Source organism: Cinclus cinclus, chromosome 19 (assembly GCF_963662255.1).
Source record: "Cinclus cinclus chromosome 19, bCinCin1.1, whole genome shotgun sequence".
NCBI classification, from domain to species: domain Eukaryota; kingdom Metazoa; phylum Chordata; class Aves; order Passeriformes; family Cinclidae; genus Cinclus; species Cinclus cinclus.
The window spans coordinates 242,272-267,024 of NC_085064.1; the positions used below are offsets into that span (position 1 = coordinate 242,272).

Below are 24,753 nucleotides of genomic sequence, written 5' to 3' on the forward strand. Positions count from 1 at the left end.
GGGTAAGGATAGAGGGCAACTGACAAAAAGACTGCAAAGTTTCAGTTGCGAAGGTGAAGTATTAGCTTCAGCAGTATAAGAAAAATAAACAACCTAATCCTTGTTTATCTAGAGCTTACCTAAAAACCCCCCACTAAAAAAACCAGCCTTACAAAACTTACCATTTTTGAAAAAATTATTCTCTATCCTTTAGTTAATGATTTTTGTCAAAAGCAAAACCACAGATTACTGGTGCTTAAATAAGAATTCCAAATATTAACAATCATTTACCATCTTTATCTCATTTGCCTGTTGCTAATCTTTTGATAGCTTACTTTTTTTCAGAAAGGTTCTGTGTCCTCCCTCTCTTGTAAGATCCAGAAGCATATTGTTTGAAAGACTAAACTGAAGGCAATATTTTTCCACTAATAAAATACTACTCTAAAAAACTTAAAACTGTATATTTTTATTCTAAATACAAAGACAGTAAGCCAGAACAATAAAGTGTTGTCATACAACTGTCCATATACAGTTGCTGTACTTATTTTGTCCTGACAAAATAACTGACAAACCACACACTTCCCTGTATACACTCAGAAACTTCTCCATTGTAATCTGCTGTGTATAATCTCCACTCTAATTCCTAAATTAAACTCCTATTGTAAACATTTAAACTTTGTGTCCTTTGAAAAATCAAACAGATTGGGCAAAATAAAAACTGCATGACATGTAAAAGGCTGTTATTTAAACTTTTCTTCTTTCACACTGTACTTTTTTAGCTGGGACTGAGTTAATTCTCTTCCTGGTAGCTAGCAGGATGTTGTGCGTTGTGACCAAAGCAAGTACTTCAAACACATTGATGTTTAGCTATTGCTGAACTGTACTTACACAGAGTCAAGGTTGTCTCTGTCTCTTCTGTGACTCCCATCCCAGGAGCTGGGTGGCACAAAAATTTTGCATGGAACACAGCTGGGACTGTTGAAACAAGCTAACCAAAGGCCTATTCCACACCACATGATGCCATGCTCAGCCATTTAAGCTAGGGGAAGAAGGAGAAAGGGGGAAACACGCACAACATGGCAGTATATGGCTTCCTAAGTCGCTGCTAAACCTGATGAAGTTCTGCTTTCCTGGAAATGGATACAAACATGCCTGCTGAGGGGACATAATGAATAGATTACACATTGTTTTCCATGCAGCTTTCCTTACCTTTTAACTGCCTTTATCTCAGGGAAATCCCATAGGATTTTCCACGTTTGCCGTTCTGATTCTATCCCCATCCCACTCCAAGAGGAAGGGTGAGGGCTGAGCTGCCTGCCAAAATTAACTCACAATACACACTGGAACTATGCTCTGGAGAAGTTTTGCATTCTTCAAATCTAAAGTTAAAACTCCACCCTTAGTACGATTTAAGACAGAGACTCAGAAAATCTGGTTTGGACAATTAATAAGTACCTTTAACTTACCGTCAAGCGGTTAACCCCGCTACCGAAAAATAATGCTACAGCTGATCACCGTCCTCCTATTTCTTGAGTGGAAATAAAACCCCGAATCTGTCACGCGTCTCCTGCGAGCGCCGCCAGTTCCAGGAACCCGAGCAGGCGCCGCTGCCCGCCCTCCGGTGCGGCTCCCGCAGCTTCAGCCGCCCACAGCCGGCACCGCGCTCGCTTCCCGTCCCGCGGGAGCCGCGCCCAGGGCGGGCACAGCCGCGAGAGCTGCGCGGAGCTGCGCTACCGGAACCCCCGGGCCTTGTACCTGGCTCCCTCTGGGTACCGACAGCAGCAACCGCAGCACGGGGGAGCGCTCGGTCCCTTTGGCTCCCGGCCGGGAAGGCGGCGGCGGCCGCGGAGACCCCGCGGACCCCGCCCCGGCCGTGCCTCAGGTAGAGCCCGCGCCCAGCGCGGCCCCGGCGGAGCGCGGCCCCAAGCGTCTCGCTCGGCGAGCGGCGGAGGGAGGGAGCCCCGGGCCTCTCCCGTCACTCTCCCCGGTTCCCCGAGGCGTTGGTCGCGCAGTCCCCGTGTAAGACCGCGAATGGGGTGACGCTGGACGCTGATGCAGGAGCTGCACCCCGAGCTGTGCCCCGGCGGGAGCGCCCCCGCAGCCAGCGGCGCGGACGGCACAAGAGCAAAAGAAGAACCTCAGCCGTGGTGCCCTGTTCTCGAGGTCTCCGGATTCGACCCCCACGCTTAACTGTCAAATTTACTTGTATAAAACGGAGAAACACAAGCTAGCCATTATATTTTCGAAATGCAAGTCAATTTTTTAAGAAAGTAGAGGGAAACTGATAATAACACAATTATAAAAATCCAGTAGTTTACTGGATTCCTGTCTACTTTTAGAGATGTGATAGCTGAATCATTTCTACAATAAAATACAAGGTTGGCATTCGTAGGAGTTCTGTGCTGGGATTTTCTTTTCTGGTGCCAAAGGCCGTAAATTACAGACCTTTATTCCAGTTACAGAGATCTCAGACATAGAGTATCTTTTTTTTTGCTGGGGAGAACACAAGAATAAATTGCTATTAAAATGAAATGCTTTACATTTCATTATTACATTTAAAATTGTAGCATACCCAATGCAGTTCTCTTTCAGAGTCAAAGCTGTGTATCTCCAAAGGGATGTATCCTTGATGAAAGAGATGCCACACCAATTTCTTGCATAGACATGTAAACGGTGTTATTAGGCACTTCCCAACCATGTGCAAGTATCTGTAGAAAACAGTGGAATGAGGCCTCAGCCACCCTCTGTGGACCAAATAATTTTTTCCAATTTGAGGATCTTTCCTAGATACATTGATCCAGTTCACAAATCAAATACATTTACTCATTTACTCTTGTGCAGTATGTAAAAGGGCTGCTGCCCTAAATTTCTGCCAAATATCAACTTGTGTGGAAATAATTTTAATGTGATCTTTAAATTATATCCTCTGCCTTCCCATAATACAGGTAGCACTCCACTTTCGCTCCTTATAACCAATGTTTCACTTTTGAGTTTGCAGTAAGTTTTGAGATAGCCATGTAATGTCAACATACATGTAATAATGTATCAGAAAAATTAACAGTCATCTATACAATTCATAGATGTTTCATCCCCTTGCAAACTGCATTTGTCTGCTTTATGCGCTATTTAGAGAGAAAAACCCTCCCTTTCTCTTACTAGGACTTAAGGGGAAGACAGTTAGTGGGGTAGAGGCCTCAGCAACCAGGACCAAGTGCCTCAGCACTGTGACAAGTGAAGCAGAGCCACCTGAGAGCACGTCTGTGGATTGGGACAGGTTCATGCTGGGAGCAGGGAAACCGGCCTGCAGAGCAGCACGAGCCTGGGGCTGCAGAGTGCCAGGGACAATGGTGGACCAAAACCGAGGCTACCTGCATGACAAGGACTGTCAGACCCTGCTAGGGCAAATGGCCCATAACACAACTTCCATGGACTCCAGAGCCCACGGTGCTGCTCAGGGCCATCAGGTACTTCCTTTTTAACTGAGGTGCAAGAACTCAACATACGTGCCTATAGCCAGTTACTTAAGGAAAAAATACAAACCACCAAAGCTGCAAATTTGGAAGCTTTTTCAATTTTATCCTAGAAATGTTGATTCTGTTGTATTTCTACTACTAGATGGCTAGACACTGCTCTATAAAGTCTGTCCAATTATATTACCATTCACTCACAAATGAAATGTATGCTGCCTCTGAGCAAAAACATTCCTTCTGCACCTCTACTATTCTTTCTCAGAATATTTTATTGTCAACAGCATACACACCCTGCACATTTTTAAACTTACAACCAAATGCCATTACGGTTGTAGTAAACAAACTTTTTTACATTAAAGTATTTAATTAGCAAAACAATCATTATTATCAATGTAACAAACTGAAAAATGCAGCAACTTGATACAAGACTGAGGTAACAAAATACTTTGCCAAAAACCTAGATTCCAACGCCAGAGTTCTTACAGGTGAGACAGTTCACAAGAATTATAGAAAGAATCCTTTACATAAGTGGCATGCAGTGGACTGCTGGAAAACACAGCCAAAAATAGTGCAACAGTTTCCACACAAAACAAACCAAAATGTTGAAATTGATTAACATTATAATGTGACAAGTCAGTCTCAACTTGAAAACTAGTTTCTTTGCCTCATTTTAGTGCTATTTGGAAAAACACCCATTTTGGCACTGAATTACATCAAAATTGCACATTTAATAAATTAATAATATTACCTACACTTACTATATCTTCACAATTCTGAAAACAGTAATTATGACATAATGTTTACTTTTATGTAACTACTGCAGTTGTTCTCTTTGATGGAGGAAAACTTGTACAGTTTGTGATTTTTTTGTGAAAATGCTGTAATAATCAGTAGTGATAGGCAACATATTGTATTTCAGTAGCAGCTTTCAATGAACCATAGAAGTAGCAGGTAATAGCAAATGGTAACAAATGGCATCATAACACCTCTAATCAGCAGCTACAAAATATTTAATAGTTAAAGAGTAATTTAAAATTGGTTTAAGATGTTTTACTAGCATTCTTTCACTGCCATCAATATTCTTTCATTGCCATCAATACGAATTCCTCAATACTCTGCAGCAATTTCACAATTGTGCTATACTGAAAAGATGCTTAATCTCACTGATGACTAATCACAGAAATTCACAGGTGCATAATAATTCAGACTATATCACAGCATAACAGTCTGAAGTAATTTCATGGTGACAGGGTGTTACCACATTCAAAAGCTTCTACACCATCTCTAATGGCATTAGATGCTCTGCCCTTGCAGATAACTGTGTTTTTCCTAGTTCAAAGTTGTCTTAAGTTAGCAAAAAAAGAAAACAATTTCCAAATATATTTTGCATTACCACTCTTTTCACACAGTTCCTCAGTTGTCAACTTTGCATACACTTTCCCATGTCCCAGGATCTAAATGCAGTTGTCATCAGGAACTGGTCTTCTTGAAAAACTGGTGTGTACTAGGTTTTCAGGATTGTAACACAAACTCTTAAAATAACAAAATATTTACTTTTGACCTACATTTAACAACACAGGTATTTTTTATCCTTGTTGTTAAAGAAGTTTCAAAATAAAAATGTTGAAAATCATGGAAGTCCACAGAATACATACTGCTAATGCCAAGGAGCTTGTTCTAGTAGAGGTTCTGTTCACTTAAACTGACTTCCATGGTGTTCCTGGTTTGTAAGTACAGGCTAACTTGCCAATTTCTCCTCTATGCAATCTTAGAAAAGTCAGACGAGGTTTTCTGGTGATTTATGAAGTCTGAATAATGATGCTATATGGCAAAAGAGTTTCAAACAGAAAAAGTGAGGAATTTACCATATGAACAGAAAAATACTCTGACTGTAAGAGTGCCAGGGCACAGCAGGAATACAGCACAGAGAGAGCTGCTTCAGAGGAGAAGGCCCAGTTACACTTCTTTTGTTTGTTCATTTGTTCTCTGGATGTTGATGTGGAGACTTCGTTGTACTTGCTCCACTGTTAGACAGTCTTTCACTGTCACTATGATTTTATAATAGCAGTACCATCTACCAGTACCAATGTCCTGAAGTCACAACACATACTGGAATTGTGTGGAGCCAAGTCATCCACAGAAGGACAGAAGAGAAACAATGACATGGATTCATTCTGAGGAGCCAGGACCATGTGGTCCATAACACCTGATTACCTGCTGCCCTGTACTGAGGGATTTGAAATAAACAATGTTCAGACTGAACCAGAACACCAAATTTATAACCAACTATGCCACTGGTAAAAGAATGAAAAACAAACTTCAGCACAATATAAATTTAAACAGCTTTAAATCCCTTACCAGGGTATTCCTGAGCAAAATAACTGAATGAAAAAGAAAACCAACTGTCCTATGCCAAAATACATTTTTCCCAAATAGCTCAAATATGAACAGCAGAATTGTCCAGAGATTTGATAGAAAATTAGAGGCAGCCACATTGCCAAGCAACTCAGTGCACTTAGATTATAAAAATGTTGTTCCACAATTTTCTATTCTAATTGACACTTCGGAGCAAGTTAACACTGTCAGTCATTCTGTGCATTAGAAGGAATTGAAACCCAACATGGGCTAAATATTCTTCAGTCACACAAAGCAGCTTAACAATAAAAAGAGCCATTTAAAAAAGAACAGGCAGAAGATATGAAGCTCAGTTTGTGGTCAAATATCAGTTCATGCAGTCTCTGACCACACACAGTTGAGGACTCTAGAATCCTGCAGGTGTCAGGATTAATCTTCTGTCCATCTAACTTGTCTGCTCAGTGTTCACTCAGTGCATGAGACTTTATCTGGTCCTATGGACAACATTCACTTTCTGCTTTTAAAAGCTGTGTCAGAATCACTTTCAAGTAACATAGGAAAGTGCTGAAATATCTGTGGCTGGCTCATGTCAGGAAAACCATTCTCCTCTTTCTCCTTAGAGAACAATAATCTGCTTCTTCAGTTTGGCACTTGAAGTCACACAAGGTAGGAGAGGAAATTATTCGAATGACATTAGATTAGCAGGTACCTGGAAGACATTGTGAATTATTCATAGAATCATTACATTTGGGAAAGATCTCTAAGATCATCAAGTCCATCCTAGTATGGTTGCTTTCATTTTCCATGAGACAGTCCCTTCTAAAGAAGAGATGGGGCTATCTTGCTTGAAGCAACTGAGAGTAGGGGTTATATGCTCTTAAGGTAACCAAACTAATATCTAGACCTGCACAAAAACTGATTTGATGGGAATTCTCCAATTTTAAATACTCTTTCTTTCTCCTGTTCAAAAAATGGAACAACGTACAGAATGATGAATTATGTCTGTCCCCACAGGAATGAGTGTGCACACAGATTGAAACAGGTACCTTTTCCAGTAAGGATTTTCTGGAAAATAGAAAACAGTGGGCAGAAATAGTTTTCACAGCCTTACCTGAGGCTTGTTGCTTTTGCATGCGTCATCCAAATGTTTATGCCATAATATTGCATGAAACCTTGAGCCAGTCTGAAACTTGTAAACATTGCCTACACAAACAAGAAAATGAAAGACTCTGAATTTGTGGACAGACATGTAGTTTCAAAGGACTCTGATTTCTGTGCAGAAGCCAAAGTCCTGAAGTAAACTCTTAAATTTATTTGCACCTCAAATGCTCAAATATGATGATGCTAATATAACAAAGCCCATGTGAGGCATGTTACCCAGCAATTCTTGGGTGAAGCAAGTATGAGAACATATGTGGCCTCACAGGCAAAAAGGGTGAATTACAGACACAGGAAAGACCATGTAGGTTGGCGTGGGGCAAGAAAACAAAGAACACTTAGTAATAAGAGAACAAAGACCGCTTGGTTAAGAAGAACAAGGACTATTCAGTCAGGGCAGGAGAGCTGTAACAAAGTTTCTAAAATGTAACAGGCAGCAGAACCGCAGTAGTTTGCAGAAAAAAATTGTTATACAAGCACTTGATTTAAAGAAAAAAGGCTGATGTGAATATTAGGAATGTGATCCTTTATATTATTGGTTAGCAGACGCATGAACACTTACACTATTGGCTATCCAGGTGCATGATACTCTAATCTAATAGTGAAAATATTATAAAAGCTATATACACTTTTAACAAATGTTTCTGGTTATACCACAACTGGGGACTGTGCATCATTCATACGCCGCAGGTCAGATCTAATTTAATCCTGGCTTTCTTCTCATCAAGGCTTCTGATAAAGTTTTTCATTTTGTAAACTTAGTTTTCTTCAATGTCCTACTGCAAATTGTTTCCTGCAAACAAATATTTTGTGCATTTTAGTTAACACCCAGATGATGCACTTCACACAATAGATGGGACACCATATCCAGCACCAAAGCTGAAAATATGGAAACTGAAGAAAGCCATAAGAGCCTGTAAGCAACCTCTCAAAGTGCAAAATAACTCCAGGAGTTTTCTTAGGTTTTTAAATTTTTGAAGTTTACTCAAGGGAAAAGAGCTATGGCACTGCAAAATTAATTATTAAAAAGTAATAATTACTTAGCAGACTTATTTTGGTAAATGGTTTGATATTTTAATTGGCCTCAGTGTAAGTCAAGATTTGATACTGACTGATTTTAAGGAAGCTGTTCAGAGACTTGGAGACCAGTGTATGGAGACACATGGATATACTGCAACCTCATATTGGCTGCGGAATTTCTGCAACACTTACAGTAACTGTCAAAAGAAAGGATCTGTAGGCACCACAGAAGCACCACAGCATATTGTAGAAATACATTCAATTCAATTTGTACCTTCCCTTGAAAATTCTGAATTGAAGATCTCCCTCTTCAGTCTTTTATGAATGCCACTGCAAGTTCTGTAACCTACAAGCTCATTAATAGACATTAATCTACTTCCTGTCACAGAAAGGTAATGCAGACATTGTCCATCTTGCAATACCTACCTTTGTCAGGGTTATTTAGCTGGAAAATATCAGGATGCTCTGGGTCGTCAGGCAGTGCCACCATCCAGCCAACAATGGAGACTTTTTTCCCAGGTGTAGATTTATACTGGAAAAGACAGACATGTCAGTCATAGCTGAGACTGTAGCAGAGATTAAATTTTGACTGTAGAAGTTTGGGAATAAACATATCTTAGCCTGGAATAGAAAGTACACTTTGGATGCCCTTTCAGATCTACTTATGAATATTCAATTTTTGGTTTTAGAATAACTTTAAAGCTTACATGTTTTCTTTCAGTGCCTCTTAAAGCTTTTGCTCCGAAGTACAGAAGAGTTGATCCTGAAAGCGTGACCCAGTATCTAGTCCACGAGGACAGCTGAATGAAAAAGGAAAAAAAAATAGGAAAAACTCTGCATATCTCTGACATTTCAAAAAGCTATTCACAGGCAAGTCCAAGTGCTACCAAAGTTAATTTTAGAAGCAAGGAATGGAGATAAAGGGTGTCTCCTGGTGTAAATCAGCCCAGCTAGCTAAATCTTGATGTCTGGCTGTGAATATAATCCTACTTAGGTGGGTATCTTATAAATATGACAGTACTGATTGTTTAGAGAAGAATAGTGTCTGTACTGCCTTCTTCTGTACAGATCTTAGACTTAGATTTTAAAAAAAAATTGAGCTGACAACTCTGCAATTCTTCAAATATTTTAGCTCTGAACTGAATTGGGTTGCATGTGAAATACATCAATCAACTCTACAGAAAACAAATAAATTACCAAATACATAGGACTAGAATAATGTGAAACCCATGAATTCAGGTTAACTATGAATTGCCATGACTTTGGTGTTATGAGCGGCTGCCCTGCAGCCTTTCCATTTTAATGTGATAACACAAAAGCACCAAAATATATTGTAGAAATACATTCAATTGAATTTGTACTCTCCCTTGAAAACTCTGAATTGAAGATCTCCCTCTTCAGTCTTTTATGAGTGCCTCTGCAAGTTCTTTAATCTACAAACTCATTTAAAATTATTAATCTACATCCTGTCACAGAAATGTAATGCTGACATTATCCATCCTGCAATATCTCCCTTTGTCAGGGTTATTTTGCTGGAAAGTATCAGGATGGCCTGGGTCATCAGGCAGTGCTGCAAGATTTATGTCTGCCCTCACAATTACACAATTGCTTCACTCCTGCTCTGCTGTAACAGCTAGAAACTTGACTTGCACATGCAAAGAGAAGCACAACTGCTGTACATCAAGTGACACACAAAGGTTACAATCTTTTTATGACCTAGCTAAAACTTTGATCAGAAAATTACATTTGATAAAATCATTGTTTTTTGTGGTATCAAACTGCAGGTTTAATCTAATTCTAAAAATTAAAACAGTCACTAAGTAACTAGGACCATAGGAATAATTATAATTGGAGTCACTTACAGTAGGTTTCTTGCCTTCTTTGAGTAGTGTTTTTCTTCTTAAAGGCCCTTCCATGGTAATGACTCCTGTGGAACCACCTGTGCAGCTGCACACACCTGTTGGGCTGCAGAGACAAAGCACTCCTCTATGTATTTCAGCAGACAAATAAGGACAATAAGTAAGCAATATAATTTAGTTCTAAATATATCTATTCTGCACTGCTTTACTTATATTGTATCATCTGAAACATGACCTTAGAATATTTGTTTTCCTAACCTAGCTATCAAATAGGAATTGGGATCTTTCAAAAAGGTTCTATTCTGGGGGCTTAGACATGAAAAAAATAAAACAGAATAAATACTGAAATCCAAAGTCAAAGTGAAAACAGACAATTTTCTTTTTTATTCTGGTAAATTTCAGAAATTACCTGAATCTCTGGAAATCTTTTGCTTGTAAATTTGGGAATAAGAGTTCCCACAAATGTTGTTTTAAATTAAATGAAAATACCTTGCCTAATTGGAAAATAGTTGGGAAAATGATATGAAAATAAATTAAATAATTATTTATAATTATTAAAAATAAGTTAAATCATTTATTGTACAGAGATTACAATAGTTTTTCCTTTTCCTGAATGAACATAAAACTTACCACATACAACAGTGAGGAAGAGATACAACTGATAGAACCCAAGTACTGGCAAAGTTAGAAATGCAAGCAGCCATTAATAACACTACAACCAAATATTGATTGGTAGGTTGGTTATCTGCTGCTACCTTCTCTTCATTGCCATGCAATCACAACCCTGATATTCTTACGTGGACCAAAGGTTTATCAGCACCAACTAAATCATGTCGAATAATGAATGCAAGAAGGATGTGAACAATCTACCTCTCAGCTGTTAAAGGAACACTGCTCTATCTACAAACTGAACTCATGCTGGTGCCAGGTGATGTGCACAACCACATCTAGGGAAGAGCAGCCCTTCCAACTGTCAGGTGCATCTTCTTCCATTGCATGCACCTGCCTGGTCTCTACTAATGTGCATTCTTGCCAATTCTATATTTGACAAGAGGCAGTAGAAGGTTTCAGAAAAGGAAGAATGACCACAAGCATTAGAATTACTTGACGGTGGATAAATGTAAGAAACATATTTTAGGGATTAATTCTTCTTTGTGGATTTAATAGGCTTTTCACATTTTTATCTTCTTACATTTTATATTTCTAGTTTTTGTATGTTTTTTAAACAGATCTACCATGGTCATGTTAAGAAAGCCCTGTATTTTCCAGGAGCAGGTGCAATAGTTGAAATACTGTTTCAAAATGTATTCTTTCATGAATTTATAAAGTATGTATTTTTATTTCTGTCTGATCTCTAACTTATACTGTTATCAGATGTTAGTGGCACAGGTAAAGCAGCTTTAATTTATACAATATATCTATACTTCTACAATGGCTGAAGCAAACAAATTTAAACAAAATAAAATCTGACTGGATTTAAACTGCAACTAAATCACAGTATTTGCAGAATACTGACTCAGGGCCCTATTTCCTTAACTGTTTGAACATATGTCTTCATTTGCCAGCATCACAGAATTTATCAAGTTCAGGGCAGGTATACATGAAAGGAATTACTTTTATCCCTCAAACTATATAAAATTTTCTGTGTCACCTCTCTTAGATCTGTAAATGGACTACCTGCTTCTGGAAAGTCCACATCTTAGTGACTAACTGCCTGCTACGCAAGGCTTGCAGATGTTCCCTCTCTTACTTGAGGTCCATGATAATACCCTTTTACTGAACAAAATCAAGACACCATACTATAGCTCTCTGACACGGACAGATGTTATGGGTAGCTGTCCAGTAAATCAGGAAATAGATTGTGGGAAAGGGTCAAGAAGGTATCCTTCTAACATCATTACTCATCACAGGAGTCAAGGATGGCCTTCGTGACAAACCTGCTTCTGTAAAGGTTTCATAAAACCCTAAGTAAGGTCTAGTTTTCTGCAAAATGGAAGCCAACCATCATTAGTTAAATCAATAGCTAAACTGAATTTCATCTGAATGGGGCCCTAACCCTACTTTACCATTAACAGGAGTTTTTACAAGCAGGAGGGGCAGACTTTGTAAATTGTTATGGTCATACAAGGATATTTGGACACAAAATACATTACACTAGGAAAGACACAAATGGAAGTTTAGCACCATACAATAAAAGAGGCAGGCCCTGAGCTGTACCTGTAGAAACAGCTCCGACTCCGAGGAGAATTCCGGATCGGTACCCTCCAGTTAGGCCCCAGCGTGGCATACAAACGACCCCTGTTTGTGAATGCAAATATCTGATGAGGGATATTCTAGTTTCAGACTTCAACAGTTAAGGTATGGTAAACATGACAGAGCTAGGTCCTAATCATTTCAGATCCAATACCTTTACAGTGCTTTATTTCAAAATGTTTGCCATTTTTTTTCCTAACTAATCAATAATTTGATAAAAATAACTATTGATTTCGGGCTTACCTATGTTAGAGATCATTTGTGAATTTCTTAGCTAAGTCTGTAGAGTGCTCAGTGAGTGTACATGAAGACTAACTCACCTTTCAAGCCCTGACGGCAGCTCCTCACTAAATTCTGAGCTTTCACTGCTATCTAGAAAGAGAGTAGTACAGAGAAGGAGTAAGAAAACCACCCATGGGAAAATACAAAGCCAATGTATGTGGATCACCAGAATACTCTTCTATATAGTACCATGGACACCGCTTGCTCAAATAATGTTTTTAAGTAGAAGTGTTAAGAGTTCATGGTAAAATCTTTAGTTGGAAGAGGCTTACATGAGCCTCTCCATTAATAGTATCTCACACTTAACTCATGTTACTGCTTTATTTTAATACCATGACTTAAATTTTCATCACGCTTTTACTTTAGAAGCTGAACACTTTAGGTACATAAAATCCAGCTCCTTTATAAGACAATATTTCTACCACAATATCTGTAAGTCAATTGAAGTTATTAGATATGGTACCATGGTTTATTTTCAAGAAGAAAACACACCTCTATTAGAGGATATGTCAGCTGTATGAGGCTGTTAGGTGATTTTAAAATATATATATATGATGGTATTTGTAACTAAAGTTCCTATTTCCCCTTCAAGCCCATCACCCATTTGTCCCTCTGTTTCTGGCACAACTATTTAGCTCACAGTTTTAATTTGACCAGGACTGATCTTCCAATGCCCAGTTTTAACGCAGTAAACTGTGCCTGTATTTTCAGAAGTGCAAAGATCATCTTCGATGTTTAACTCTGGTCAAGTTATGTGCTGTCTTTCACAGTTAATTTCCTATTCTAGAAATAGCCAGAGTCTCTTAAAAGGTGGTCTTCTCTTGTTTAGAACACAGATTAGTGATCACCTTTTTAATATTACAGTAATTGTTTTATTAATTATAATACCATAATGCATTTATGTTTGTTTTTAAGTCTTAAGAGAGTAGTGCCAAATGAGTCTCCCATTTTCTAAAACATACAGTTAAAATTAAAGCTTTCTTTGCGTAAAGGTAGTTTTTAAAATATATATCCACTTTTCCCCTGGTAAAAGCTGACAAAAGCTTTGTGTCACACACCGAGCATCTACAAAACCAATCTTCATGCCACTTTTACCAAAAGCATCAGTGGATAATTGAGGAAAGCTGAGGTAACATTGACTTGGCAGCAGTTCTGATTTACTTTCGTCCATGAAAGCAATCAGGTTTAGCACAGGAGCTAACATTCCTAACTCTCTCCTTTCAGGTGTCTGTGAGTCTGCAGCACCCTGGGCAAGGAGCCCCAAGCAGACGGTGCCTATGGAGAGGGTAGCTATGGGAGAGGGTACCTATGGAGGGGGTACCTATGGGAGAGGGTACCTATGGAGGGGGTGCCTATGGAGAGGGTACCTATGGAGAGGGTGGGTACCTATGGAGAGGGTGGGTACCTATGGGAGAGGGTACCTATGGAGAGGGTACCTATGGAGGGGGTGCCTATGGAGGGGGTGCCTATGGAGAGGTTGGCTACCTATGGAGGGGGTACCTATGGGAGAGGGTACCTATGGAGAGGGTGGGTACCTATGGAGGGGGTGGGTACCTATTGAGAGGGTACCTATGGGAGAGGGTACCTATGGAGAGGGTACCTATGGAGGGGGTGCCTATGGAGGGGGTGCCTATGGAGAGGTTGGCTACCTATGGAGGGGGTACCTATGGAGAGGGTACCTATGGAGAGGGTGGGTACCTATGGAGGGGGTACCTATGGGAGAGGGTACCTATGGAGAGGGTGGGTACCTATGGAGGGGGTACCTATGGAGGGGGTACCTATGGAGAGGGTACCTATGGAGACGCCGTTGGCAAGGCGCGTTCCCGCTCCGTGGCCGCGCGCGGGGCTGTGACTCTCCAGGACGCTGTCGTCCAGCAGGTGCCGCGGCCGCTCCGTCGGGAAGGTGGCGCTTTTGCTCTCCACGACACTCAACTGACACATCATACTGGAACACGGAAGAAGGGAAAAACACGTTGACCTCTTACGTTATCTAACAGCAATGCCCGCTCACATTATTTCATCTCAGCCTCTGCCTCATCAGCAGCTTATTAAGGAGCAGGCAATTATATGCTACTACTTACTGTACATATGCTCTTTTACTACCAAAATGAGTTTCAGATCTTACTTTTCTTTGTCAGTAACAATTATTAAATTTCTGCAGCTGGGAAGCTGTAAATGTTTCAACTCGTCTCCATACAAAACCCGATTGTCCTTGGTGGCAGCAAAAGCAGAAACCCAGAAAAAGGAGGCACACCAGGAATCCACAGACCAAACTGGATAAGTGGCTTTCAAGTATTGCCAGTACCTGACACTAGCAGAGAACAGTCAGCAAAAATAACAGAAATGTCAGGAGAAAACCTACAGAATACTTAGCACTCTCTTAGAAACACTCTTGCAGTATAAGAAATGGAATGCATAAATACGAGCATGTTCTCTGTGGCTATTTTAAATTTTTATGACCCATGTAACTGCCTGAGCATGAGACAGCTGGGATTACGCACTTGTTTCCCAGGCTGTGACTCTTCCGGTGCCTTGGTGCAGGAGGTGTGGGCAGACTTGCTGCTACTGAGGCATCAGGACATGTGGGTCTCCTGCTGAATTTCATAACTGCTGACATGTCAGATGGACCTAAAAGACAGAGATTATTTAACACTGAACTGATGCAAATCCCAGAGATTTCACTGGCTGCTGTGTTTAGGATCTGATTAAAATTCGTTTTTACGGATAACCAAAAGACACCATTTCTGAAGCACTGTTTCTTGCACATTAGGGTTACACCATTCATTTCTGTTATAATTTCATCTCCATAATCTTGAACTCCCTAAATGTAATTTTTAAAACACTTTTGCTCATACTTTTAAAAATGAATGACAAAAACTCCTGGCATCCTTACAACAGCTGGATGTGCCAAAGAGTAATATGCAGAGCCATGAGGTCAGTTTGTACTTCAGGTGTGAACAGGAACATTCACACGTGTTTCGAATTTTGTTCACAACTTCCTGTTGTGAATAAACTGTAAACAATCTGCTCATACTGACTCACAGCTTGAGTATGTAAAAGAAACCAAGGGCTTTTCATATACCTAATGCACAGACAGATGCATTACTTCTCAAACATCTGTGAGTTCTGGAGATGTCTCACTGCAATCTTTCCTTCTCTCAATTTACAGATTTTATGAGGCCTCAGAAAACATGGACAAACTGGCTTTGTTCCAGCTCCTTGATGCTGTTCACAAAATGCAGGCAGTGACCTTTGCAATACAGTGAAAAACACAGACTATCATCATCCTCAGTAAATGCTCAGCTCTTCCTGGCTTCACAGCAAACAGCTGAGATTTCACTTTTAAACATTTAGTTGTGGCATTGGTGCTTGTGACAAAAAACAGTGGTCATGAAAGTCACTAGCTGCCCCATATCCTTCTCCTTGGGACAGTCCAGGTACCAGCAGAACAGACTTCCCTCTACACTACAAAAATCACTTCTTGTGATTCTAAGCAACCTCAGCTTAGTCAGCTTCTGTACTCGAGCCAAACCCACCCATTAAGAGGTAGACACAAAAAGAAACTGTGATGTGAAAGGCCACGTACAATCATCATCAGAATCTTTGCAAAAGTGTCTGGCATCAAATAAGTAATAAGCTGAAACAGAAAAAAATCCCAACACCAACATTCCATGGCACAGTTTGACAACAGGATGTGAATATGAACTTTTAACATAAATGGTTCTGAGAGACAAGACTTCCCAGAGAAGTGGTCATGGCATCAAGCCTGTCAGAGTACAAGGTCAGTCTGGACAATACTCTTAAGTGATATAATTTAGTTTTATGTAGGCCTGCAAGGAGCAGGAAGGAAGCAATGGTCCTTACAGGTCGCTCCCTACTTGGGACGTTCAGTTTCTATTTGTTATATAGGCTGCTCTCTATCCTGAAGCACTCTGAAGGAAAGTATCAGCTTCCTCTGCCTTGAGCTGAGGATTCATGAGACACAAGAAGAAATAGGAGAACCAGTAAGAGACAAAAAAAAATACAAATAAATGCAAGATGCTTTCCTGCCCATACTCACACTGCAATACAAACTTCTATCAAGTTGTATGAAACACAAAAATTAATTCCAAATTACTTGTATTTTTATTTCCCCATAGCCCAGACCCTGGAATTTCACCGTGAACTGCACTGTAGCTAGGAAAAATTGTAAAGGGTTTTCCCTAGCAGTAAGGGGAAAGATTTAATCCACAGAGTGTTTTGCACATTTCAGCAAACAGTTCATTATGCTGCTTAATTAGTAATGAAGGGAGCCCCAAGACAAGCAAAACCACAAAACTTCTTTATACATACTTCTTAATACAGACAGAAAGGACAAGTTTGTTAGAGGAACCTTCAGGAGTATTATTTATCAGACCATCAATTTAGTAGGAGAACAAAGACAGAACAGTTTTTAAGCCTGTTTTCTGCCTCATTCATATATACCATCTGGACAGCATTTTTGTCTGCCTGTCTTTGCTACCATCTCACAACTGTGAATTTATGAAGCATAACAGCCACAGCATCAGTCACTGGCATATGCAGCTTCAGAGAACGGTCTTACACCTAATGGCCACGTTCAGTTTTAAAAAACTCACTTTCAGTCATTACTTCATCCAGAAATTCACCTAGAAACAGACACCTGGGACGTTGGAGAGGGCCTATTACAACCTTCTTGCTGCACATACAACTAATATTTTGATGCATTTGGGCTGTAACACAACACTGGAAGCTTCTGCCCTAAAACCAAAGCAGTTCATATCCCATTTCTGATATCGAGGCAAAGAACAAATTAGGACAGAGAAAGTAGGACTATGAGAGCAATAATGTGTTGCCTAATCTAATGTAAAAACTGTATGGATTCATGTTTCACCATTAGGTCTGAAAAATCTTACCTGCCACATTAGTAGCAAGAATATACATTTCACTAAAGTCTTTTACCATGGGTTTTCATTGCAAATTAAAATTTATGCAGAGAAACAAATGCCTTCACAAGTTTCAGAAATGATTACAAGTTCTTTAGTTTGAAAACTTCCAGTTCTTCTGATGGACTAGGTTCCAAAACAAAAGGAGTTTGCTCTACATGCTTTCTCTGCAGTGCCTTTCCATCAGATACTTCTCAGCTTGTGAACAGGAAAATACTTGGGACTACAGAGGTATTTATTACCTGCTAAGAGGCCTGAAATATATTGGAACTGATACCCAGGATAAAGACAGTGGCAGCTAAAAGAGAATTTCCCTGGAAATTATGAGCATTTTTCAACAAGAGTTTAATCTAAAAACCAGCATAAACTTCAGTGTTCATGTGCCCACTCTGAGGCTTGTCCCTTAATTTGACTTTGTTCATTTTTATACTGCTTCCTGCTGTGTAATTCAGATGTTTCTGGTGCCAGTTCTCAATCCTGATTTACATTAAGTTTTTTTCAAGTGGATAACATTAAGTTCTTTTAAGTTCACTGAATGTTGCTGAAGTATTATTTTTAACAAACTACTGAAACCACAGCCTGTGAAAGAGTAGCAATCTTAAGACACAGCCCTAGTAGATTATCAGTATAGTGCATTGTCTAAAAGGACTCCACAATTCAGATGATAATATAATATTAGGGAGTATTATGAAAAAGATTAAAAAAATATTAGGGAATAAGATTTCAGTTCACATAAAAATATTGCCAGGCTTATGGTGTGATGTGTCAAGAGGGTCAGAATTTGTGGAAACAGGTGTAAGTGTCTTACAACTTCAGACAACTGTCCAGCTTGGCTTCCTTGCTATTATATATGGCAACCACAATTGCTTGCATCAATCCTGTGAAAGAAGGAAATGGCCCTGGGTTGACAGACCACTGGAACAGGTTAAGGTCTAGAGAGCTTCTGGAGTTTCCTTCACTGGAGGTAATCCAGAGCCATCTGGACACAGTCCTGTGCCATGTGCTGTAGGATGATCCTACTTGAGCAGGGAGCATGGACTAGATGACCTGCTGTGGTCTCTTCCAACTATGCTGTGATTCTGTGACTTATTCAAATTCCTAGTTTGGTGTCTTCAGTGAAGATCCTGATGGCAGAAAATAGAATGCTTTGTGGGATAAGATGAAAACAGAAATATCATCAGTGCTGGTATTACTGTGCCTGGAGTGACCACTTTCAATGTAGTTCTGCATCCTTCTCATCTCCAAGGCAAGAGAAGGAAATCTATACAGTTTAGATCTGTTAACCCCGTGCCAAGGTAATAAGAATCTGAACTTAAACACCTTTACAAAATCTTTGTATCTGCTCTGCTGCCAAATGTCTATGAAGAAGAATGATGAAGTCTACAGCTGGCTATAGTCAGTTCAGCAAGAAATGCAGGGTGCAGTGAGTGTAAGCATGGGTTATGGAGCAGAGGGCAGATTACCTCCTTTCTGTAAAGGAGAAAGAGACAAAGAGGGCCCATGCCAAGAAGGATGCCAAAGAGGGTAAGCAGTGAGATACTGATGAAAACTGCACAGACCAAGGGACGTTTATGGGCATACCAGACTGCTGAGCAATTAGCTGGGGAAGTTATGCCTGATACTGCTGATAACAAAATTCCAATACTGAAATTCATTTGGGATTGAGTTATTTTGCCCCTTTTTTTCCAATAAGTGAAGTCATCTGCTACTGCTAACTCTTGTCTTTACTCTTCTGGCTCTACTCCTAGTGCATACTGTTACCATGATTGCTATTCTGTTATTTTGCCTTTCATGGAGACAAAGCACTCTTAGCAGGATTTTCCAGTCAGCTGGCATGAACAAGGGTTAGTTTGGTTTTCATTATTTCTCAGCATCATTTTCAAGATTATGCTGACATGTACAGGAATGAAGTATAACAATATTAAAATGTTATTAAAAATTTGTTTGCGTTAGGGAACGTGAGACAACTTCATCAGAGTGAACCGAGTGCTGTTCAGAGATCTGTGGCAAGAACATTTGGAAAAGTTTACACATATCCCAAAGGATCTTACTGTTTTTTCCTTTGCATAATTTTTCCATGAATAATCCTTCAAATGTTATAAATGAATGCTACTTTTGCAATCCTTCAGTAAAACATGTGAACATTTACAGTCTCCAGAGCTTTTTATAAAAAGCAGCAGGGTGAGGGAGTTACAGTTCACAATTTTTCTCCACTAAAAAGCTATCAATAAACCAGTACTAGATATGCAAACTAAAAACTGAAAATGAGTTGCATATTATATGATGAACTGAGTGATTTTTCAGGAAGACAGAACAGTCTCAACTATTCATTATTTTTTGGTGAGCAGTTAAGAAGTAAAACTTACCAGCTGTTTCTAAAACTTACTAAAGACATTCCAAGCCACAGACTCTAGTTAAATCTTCACTCTAAGTTTTTACTATCCTGTTTCCATTGTAACGAGTATGTGATAATTAAAACTTCCAAAGAGAAAGACCTACTTACAAAACACACAATAAATAACTTTAGATTAATTTTGTGCACAGAATCAAGAATGACACCAAAAAATTACATCTAGACTGATGGCTATTGTAAAAGAACAGTTTTAATTTTCAGAGTATTGCTTTACAATTCAACAAAAGGCTACTAACACATGCAACATGTAAGAAACATGTATGTTATGACTGCTTCTCAGACAACAGCAAACTAAAAACAAGAATCTGAGTTCTTGACTGCACCTCCCCATGTTCCTTCAAGCTCCCCAAAAGCTGTCACACACACACACACACACACACACACACACGTACTTCTGACTGTACACTAGGCACACCTGAGTGTATTTCCTTCAACTGCTTCCTGCATATAAGTGATATTTTCAATTTTAAGTGTCACTTTTACGGAATCAGTAATTGTCAGCATTTGTGTTACTTATTCTGCACCAGTGGAACGTGCAAACCCCAGACTTACAGTTCAGCAAAAATGCTGAAGTTTCTGTAGTTGGATCTGCAAGGCAGTATATGGGCTTGGGTGACATCAAGATTGGCAATGAAGGCATAACCATTGTGAGAGTATAGCTGCAAGGGAACTGAAGTTTGGGTTCAACCAAATACATTTACCAACCCATCAAAAAACCCTGAACTTTTTACAGAAACTATTTCAGGTGACTGCTGTGAAAAAACTCAAAAACAAAAACCCAAAAAAAACCTAAACCTCCAAAAAACAAGGCAGAAAAGCCCTTTGTCCTCTGGCTGGTCTATGTTTGTAACATTCCTCAGGATAATAGTTTGCTAGTTAAAATAAGCAGCAGTGAACTAGGTCATCAGACTTGCTTCACAAGGAAGTCACAGAAAGTAATAGAAAGCGATGAAGTTAAACACCGAGCACAAGCATTCTCTCCCTGGTAACTTCATATTTGTTTTGACAGAATACTATTCTACAATTTTTGTGAGGCTTTGGTATGTTAAGAAAAAACCCACAGTACACTAATTCCACTGGATTTAGTGGTTGATAACATGTGAATCTACAGATGTGTCTGGCATTGATTTGTTTCAAAAATACTCCAGTGAGTTGTAAAAGTTTCTCAGGGAAGTATCACGGAGGAAGAGAATGTAAACCAAAGTGTAAAGTTTACTGAACAGTCTCTAAATTTATGTGAAGAAAACTCAGTTCTTCCATTCCTACCCTAATTTTCTTATGTAAGAAAAGCAGACATGGTGCACATGAAGCAATGACCAAGAACTTGCACAAGGATTAGACAATCCTCATTTCCACAGAATGACTGGCTGCTAAAGCACTTAGCACAAACTATTTATTAGTTACCAAAGCAACCAGTAAAACAAATGGCAAAACTAAATGTCAAACTCAGTGTTTACATGGAAAATTATGGTGTGGGGGTTTTTTATTCTAAAATGCTGGAACTGCTCTAGAGTTATCACTAATGTAGGACAGCTACTTCAGAGGGTTACAAATGTGCAAACATCCTCAGTCTTTCTTCCTTCTGTTTCTACATTTTCAACTCCTATGCTACACACTCTACATCCAATAATTGACCTCTTCTAAATAATTAAAATATATATTCTAAGTTTGTCTTGAGCTAGCTCTCAAAGCTGAATGAACTTGGCACAATGGGCTGAATTTTACCCCAGTGAAAAAGAAGAGTATACCTGCTTCAGATTAAGTACTCCACATTTCTGGTATGATGGTAACAAAAATGTCTGGTCTAATTTATTCTCCCCTCAAGAATTACACCAAGACATACTTGGGGAAGAAAAAAAAAAGAAAAAAAAGGGGGCGAGGTCCATCTCTGACTACTGCATAATAACCTCCCCAAAAAGAGGGCTACCCACAGCAGAGGCCTGGCTGTTGCTAAAATGCTAAAATTTAATGCTAGGTGTTAACTTTAATGAAGTGGTTCATTAAAAATCACAGAATCATTAAGACCAGACTTTGAGTCACTAGCTACAATTTTCTGGATATGGAAATTATTTTACCATCATTTTAACTTTCTATATTGTTTTTCAAGACAGAATAAATATGCTATATTCCAGTGAATGAGTAACCACTTTGTATGTTCTGATTAGCACTTGGGCCCTGAACTTTCCCAAGTAACATGATGAAAAAGAGTATGCATAACAGAACATTTCTCCACTGAGCTACACTTGGTGTGTAAATTCTGAGGAACTTCAGTTGCTTTGAAGGCTTACATTTGCCATATATTGCATTAAATATTTTCCTTTGTTCTGGGAAAATGTATTGATTTTTATGTTCAAACGACCTAGCAGCTATACCATAAATGACCAGCACCTTTCAGCTAACACTGCAGGAACACAGATGTCTTTTACAGCTAATTCAACCAGAAAATGTGAACAGCTAGCATACTTTAAGCTCTCCAGCTACATTCTCTCTCTCTCTCTCAAACCACAGCAAGGCAGAATGAACAGACTTAAGTTCTGCCAAGGAAGTTGTGTGAATCACACAGTTCCTGAAAGCATTCAGCTAAACTGCTTAAGACTCCTTCTTAAATGATACTTGCAAGGAACAAGAATCTCTGCAGTGTTATGGAAGACATTAAATCTTCCTGTGAAAGCACTATTCACAATTATATATGCATTTGGTAATTAAATGAGACCCTCTTAGCCCCTAATATACAAAACATAGCTTGTCGTGAGGTAGTCACTTTAATCAGATGCCTGCCTCCTGTTTGAATTTACTGGAAAACTAGTTGGCAAAAGAAGTGGAAAATGGACACATGGTTTTCTCCAGCACTTTGCAAATAGAAATGCTGTAGGATTTAACTGTTTTTATTGAGCCTCACGCTCATAAAGGGAAAAAAAAGAAACCCACAATGTCTCTGGCTACAGTATACTGTTAATATTTTTTTGAAAAAGAGAAAACTGGGTAGAAGATAAATTCACAATGCTGGCAAGTAAAACCCATTTCCATCATCAACACATGCAAGTATTTAGGGTTATATTTTAGAACACAAAGGTGACACTATTCCCTGCACTTAATCTCATTATAGACTTTGGAATTATTACCAATGACACTGAGCTTTTTGCTCTCTCTGGAAACACATGCTGATCTCTAAGGAGGCAGCATGTCACAGGCAGAACTCAACTAGACTTATTGCTATTAGTAATGTATTAACCTTTGGACTACGGAGACAACTGAACTGATGACTGACCTTATGGTCTTTATTTTAACTTTAAATCAGCTAATTTTCAGAGTATTGCTATTTCAGAGTATTATCAGACTGCCATGCCTTAAACTACTGACTGGAACATTAAACTACAGCCCGAAGTATTTTGAGATCATCTATTATCATTGTAGCTTACCAACTGCAAACGACTTACTTCTGGCATACAATGTCTGAAGTGGAATTAATTTCAAGGTATATCTTGAATCCAAATAAAATTGACAGCAATACCTGCAAACGTGCTATTTTTAATTTTCCATGTTCAAATATCCCATTACTGATATTTGATTATTTTATTTATCAGTTTGTTGAGTATTTCAGAATTATTCAAGACTAACATTTGGCTATACTCCTATTTATTAATGTTGTGAAATAAACAATAAATTATTGCCGTCATGCTTAGTTAAATTTCATTTTGAATTCACGCTAACTTACTTAATAAACCTTCTCCAGGAATAGTTTTCAGTAAAATTTTTCAGTAAAATGTACTGGACTCCATTTAGTAGCATTTTTGCAGCCACACAGGTGCAGCTCACTGAAAAATTCCTGTGGGTATTACAAAATGCTGATGGCATTCATTGCCTAACTGGCAGTGAGTGAGAACTCTGTAGCTGAGCAAGAAATACAGCAGTCCACAAAAGTGTTGTGCTTTCAAAGGAAATACTAACAGAAGAATGGAGCAATAGGAATGACTCAGCACTTGGTTCCTAGTCATCACATTAATTCTCACTCTGAGTAAAGCAACCTTACAGAGCACTTAAGGGCATTGCAGATAAAGAACAGAAAATTCACCCTCTCTTAATACTGCAACATACTATATTCAATCACATATTGATCACATATTGATATATTTTATCACACATTCAATGAAGTAGGCACTACTGAACATTGTCCCAATCATTTTTTTGGACTCCAGTTGAGGTCACTGCAGTATCATGCTGTATTCCTTGCCTAGATCAGGCAAGTTCAAAATTCTCATTTCCAACGTTGGAACTATAATTTTAATTGCCTTCCATTAGAGTTCTAATGAGGTCTCAGCCCTTGATTAAGACTTAGAGACTTACTGGCAATAATCACATACTATGCTGCTATGACTGAAATTATATTCCATCATCATACAAATGAAGCATTAACATCAAAGCCCAAGAGCTGAGCATGTAGACATGAGTAACATAAAGTAAAAGCCAGAAAACAGAAAGAGTTTACTTGTCTGCTTTACATATGTAAGAAAGATGCAATCATATGAGAAACAATGACTTAGTTTCAAGTCTCTAGTATGAAAAAGCAAATCCTCACAAAAGCAAAATGTGATATGATGTGGTGGGTTGACTTTCATGGGCTGTCACTGAACTGCTGTATTACTCCCCAGCCTTCACAGGACAAGGTGAAGAAAATAATATACAAAACCTTTGTGGGCTGAGATAAAGGCAAATTAAATTTAGGAAGCAACTGTGTGCAGAAGCAAAAGAAATCAAAAGAAAAATTTATCATCTACTTCCCATCACTGGGCAATGAGCACCCATGGCCTAACCCAAGCATCGTAGTGCATGCTTAGGAAGACAAACATCTTAATAATAAATGCCTTGCTCATCCCTTTCTCTTAGATTATTGATGAGAGTGTCATATGGTATAGAATATCTCTTTGGGCAGCTTAAATCAACTGTCCTGGCTATGTACCCTCCCAACCTCTGGCCCATTCCCAGCCTACTGGCCCTTTTTGGCAGGGGGCTGGGTTTGGAGA

The 24,753-nt window shown here is 39.0% G+C and overlaps 1 protein-coding gene across 5 annotated transcripts in view; it reads right to left on the reverse strand.

The window, feature by feature from the left end:
- The window catches only part of RALGPS1 (Ral GEF with PH domain and SH3 binding motif 1), an 80,599-nt gene that overhangs the window by 4,186 nt on the left and 51,660 nt on the right, over positions 1-24,753 (reverse strand). The window contains exons 14-23 of one of the 5 annotated variants that reach the window (XR_009933813.1): positions 14,878-15,004; positions 14,170-14,321; positions 12,415-12,466; positions 12,059-12,139; positions 9,845-9,947; positions 8,690-8,782; positions 8,409-8,514; positions 7,617-7,755; positions 6,916-7,007; positions 6,465-6,513 (exon numbers count right to left, since the gene is read on the reverse strand). Coding sequence is in view for 3 of the 5 variants with exons in the window: in XM_062505840.1 (XP_062361824.1) it covers positions 2,574-2,687; positions 6,916-7,007; positions 8,409-8,514; positions 8,690-8,782; positions 9,845-9,947; positions 12,059-12,139; positions 12,415-12,466; positions 14,170-14,321; positions 14,878-15,004 (920 nt within the window). In the remaining 2 variants the exon portion in view is untranslated. Of the gene's footprint in view, positions 1-2,551; positions 2,688-3,698; positions 6,514-6,915; positions 7,008-7,524; positions 7,756-8,408; positions 8,515-8,689; positions 8,783-9,844; positions 9,948-12,058; positions 12,140-12,414; positions 12,467-14,169; positions 14,322-14,877; positions 15,005-24,753 lie in introns of those variants that run through there. The other 4 variants (XM_062505840.1, XM_062505841.1, XR_009933814.1 and 1 more) reach the window with 4 other exon arrangements.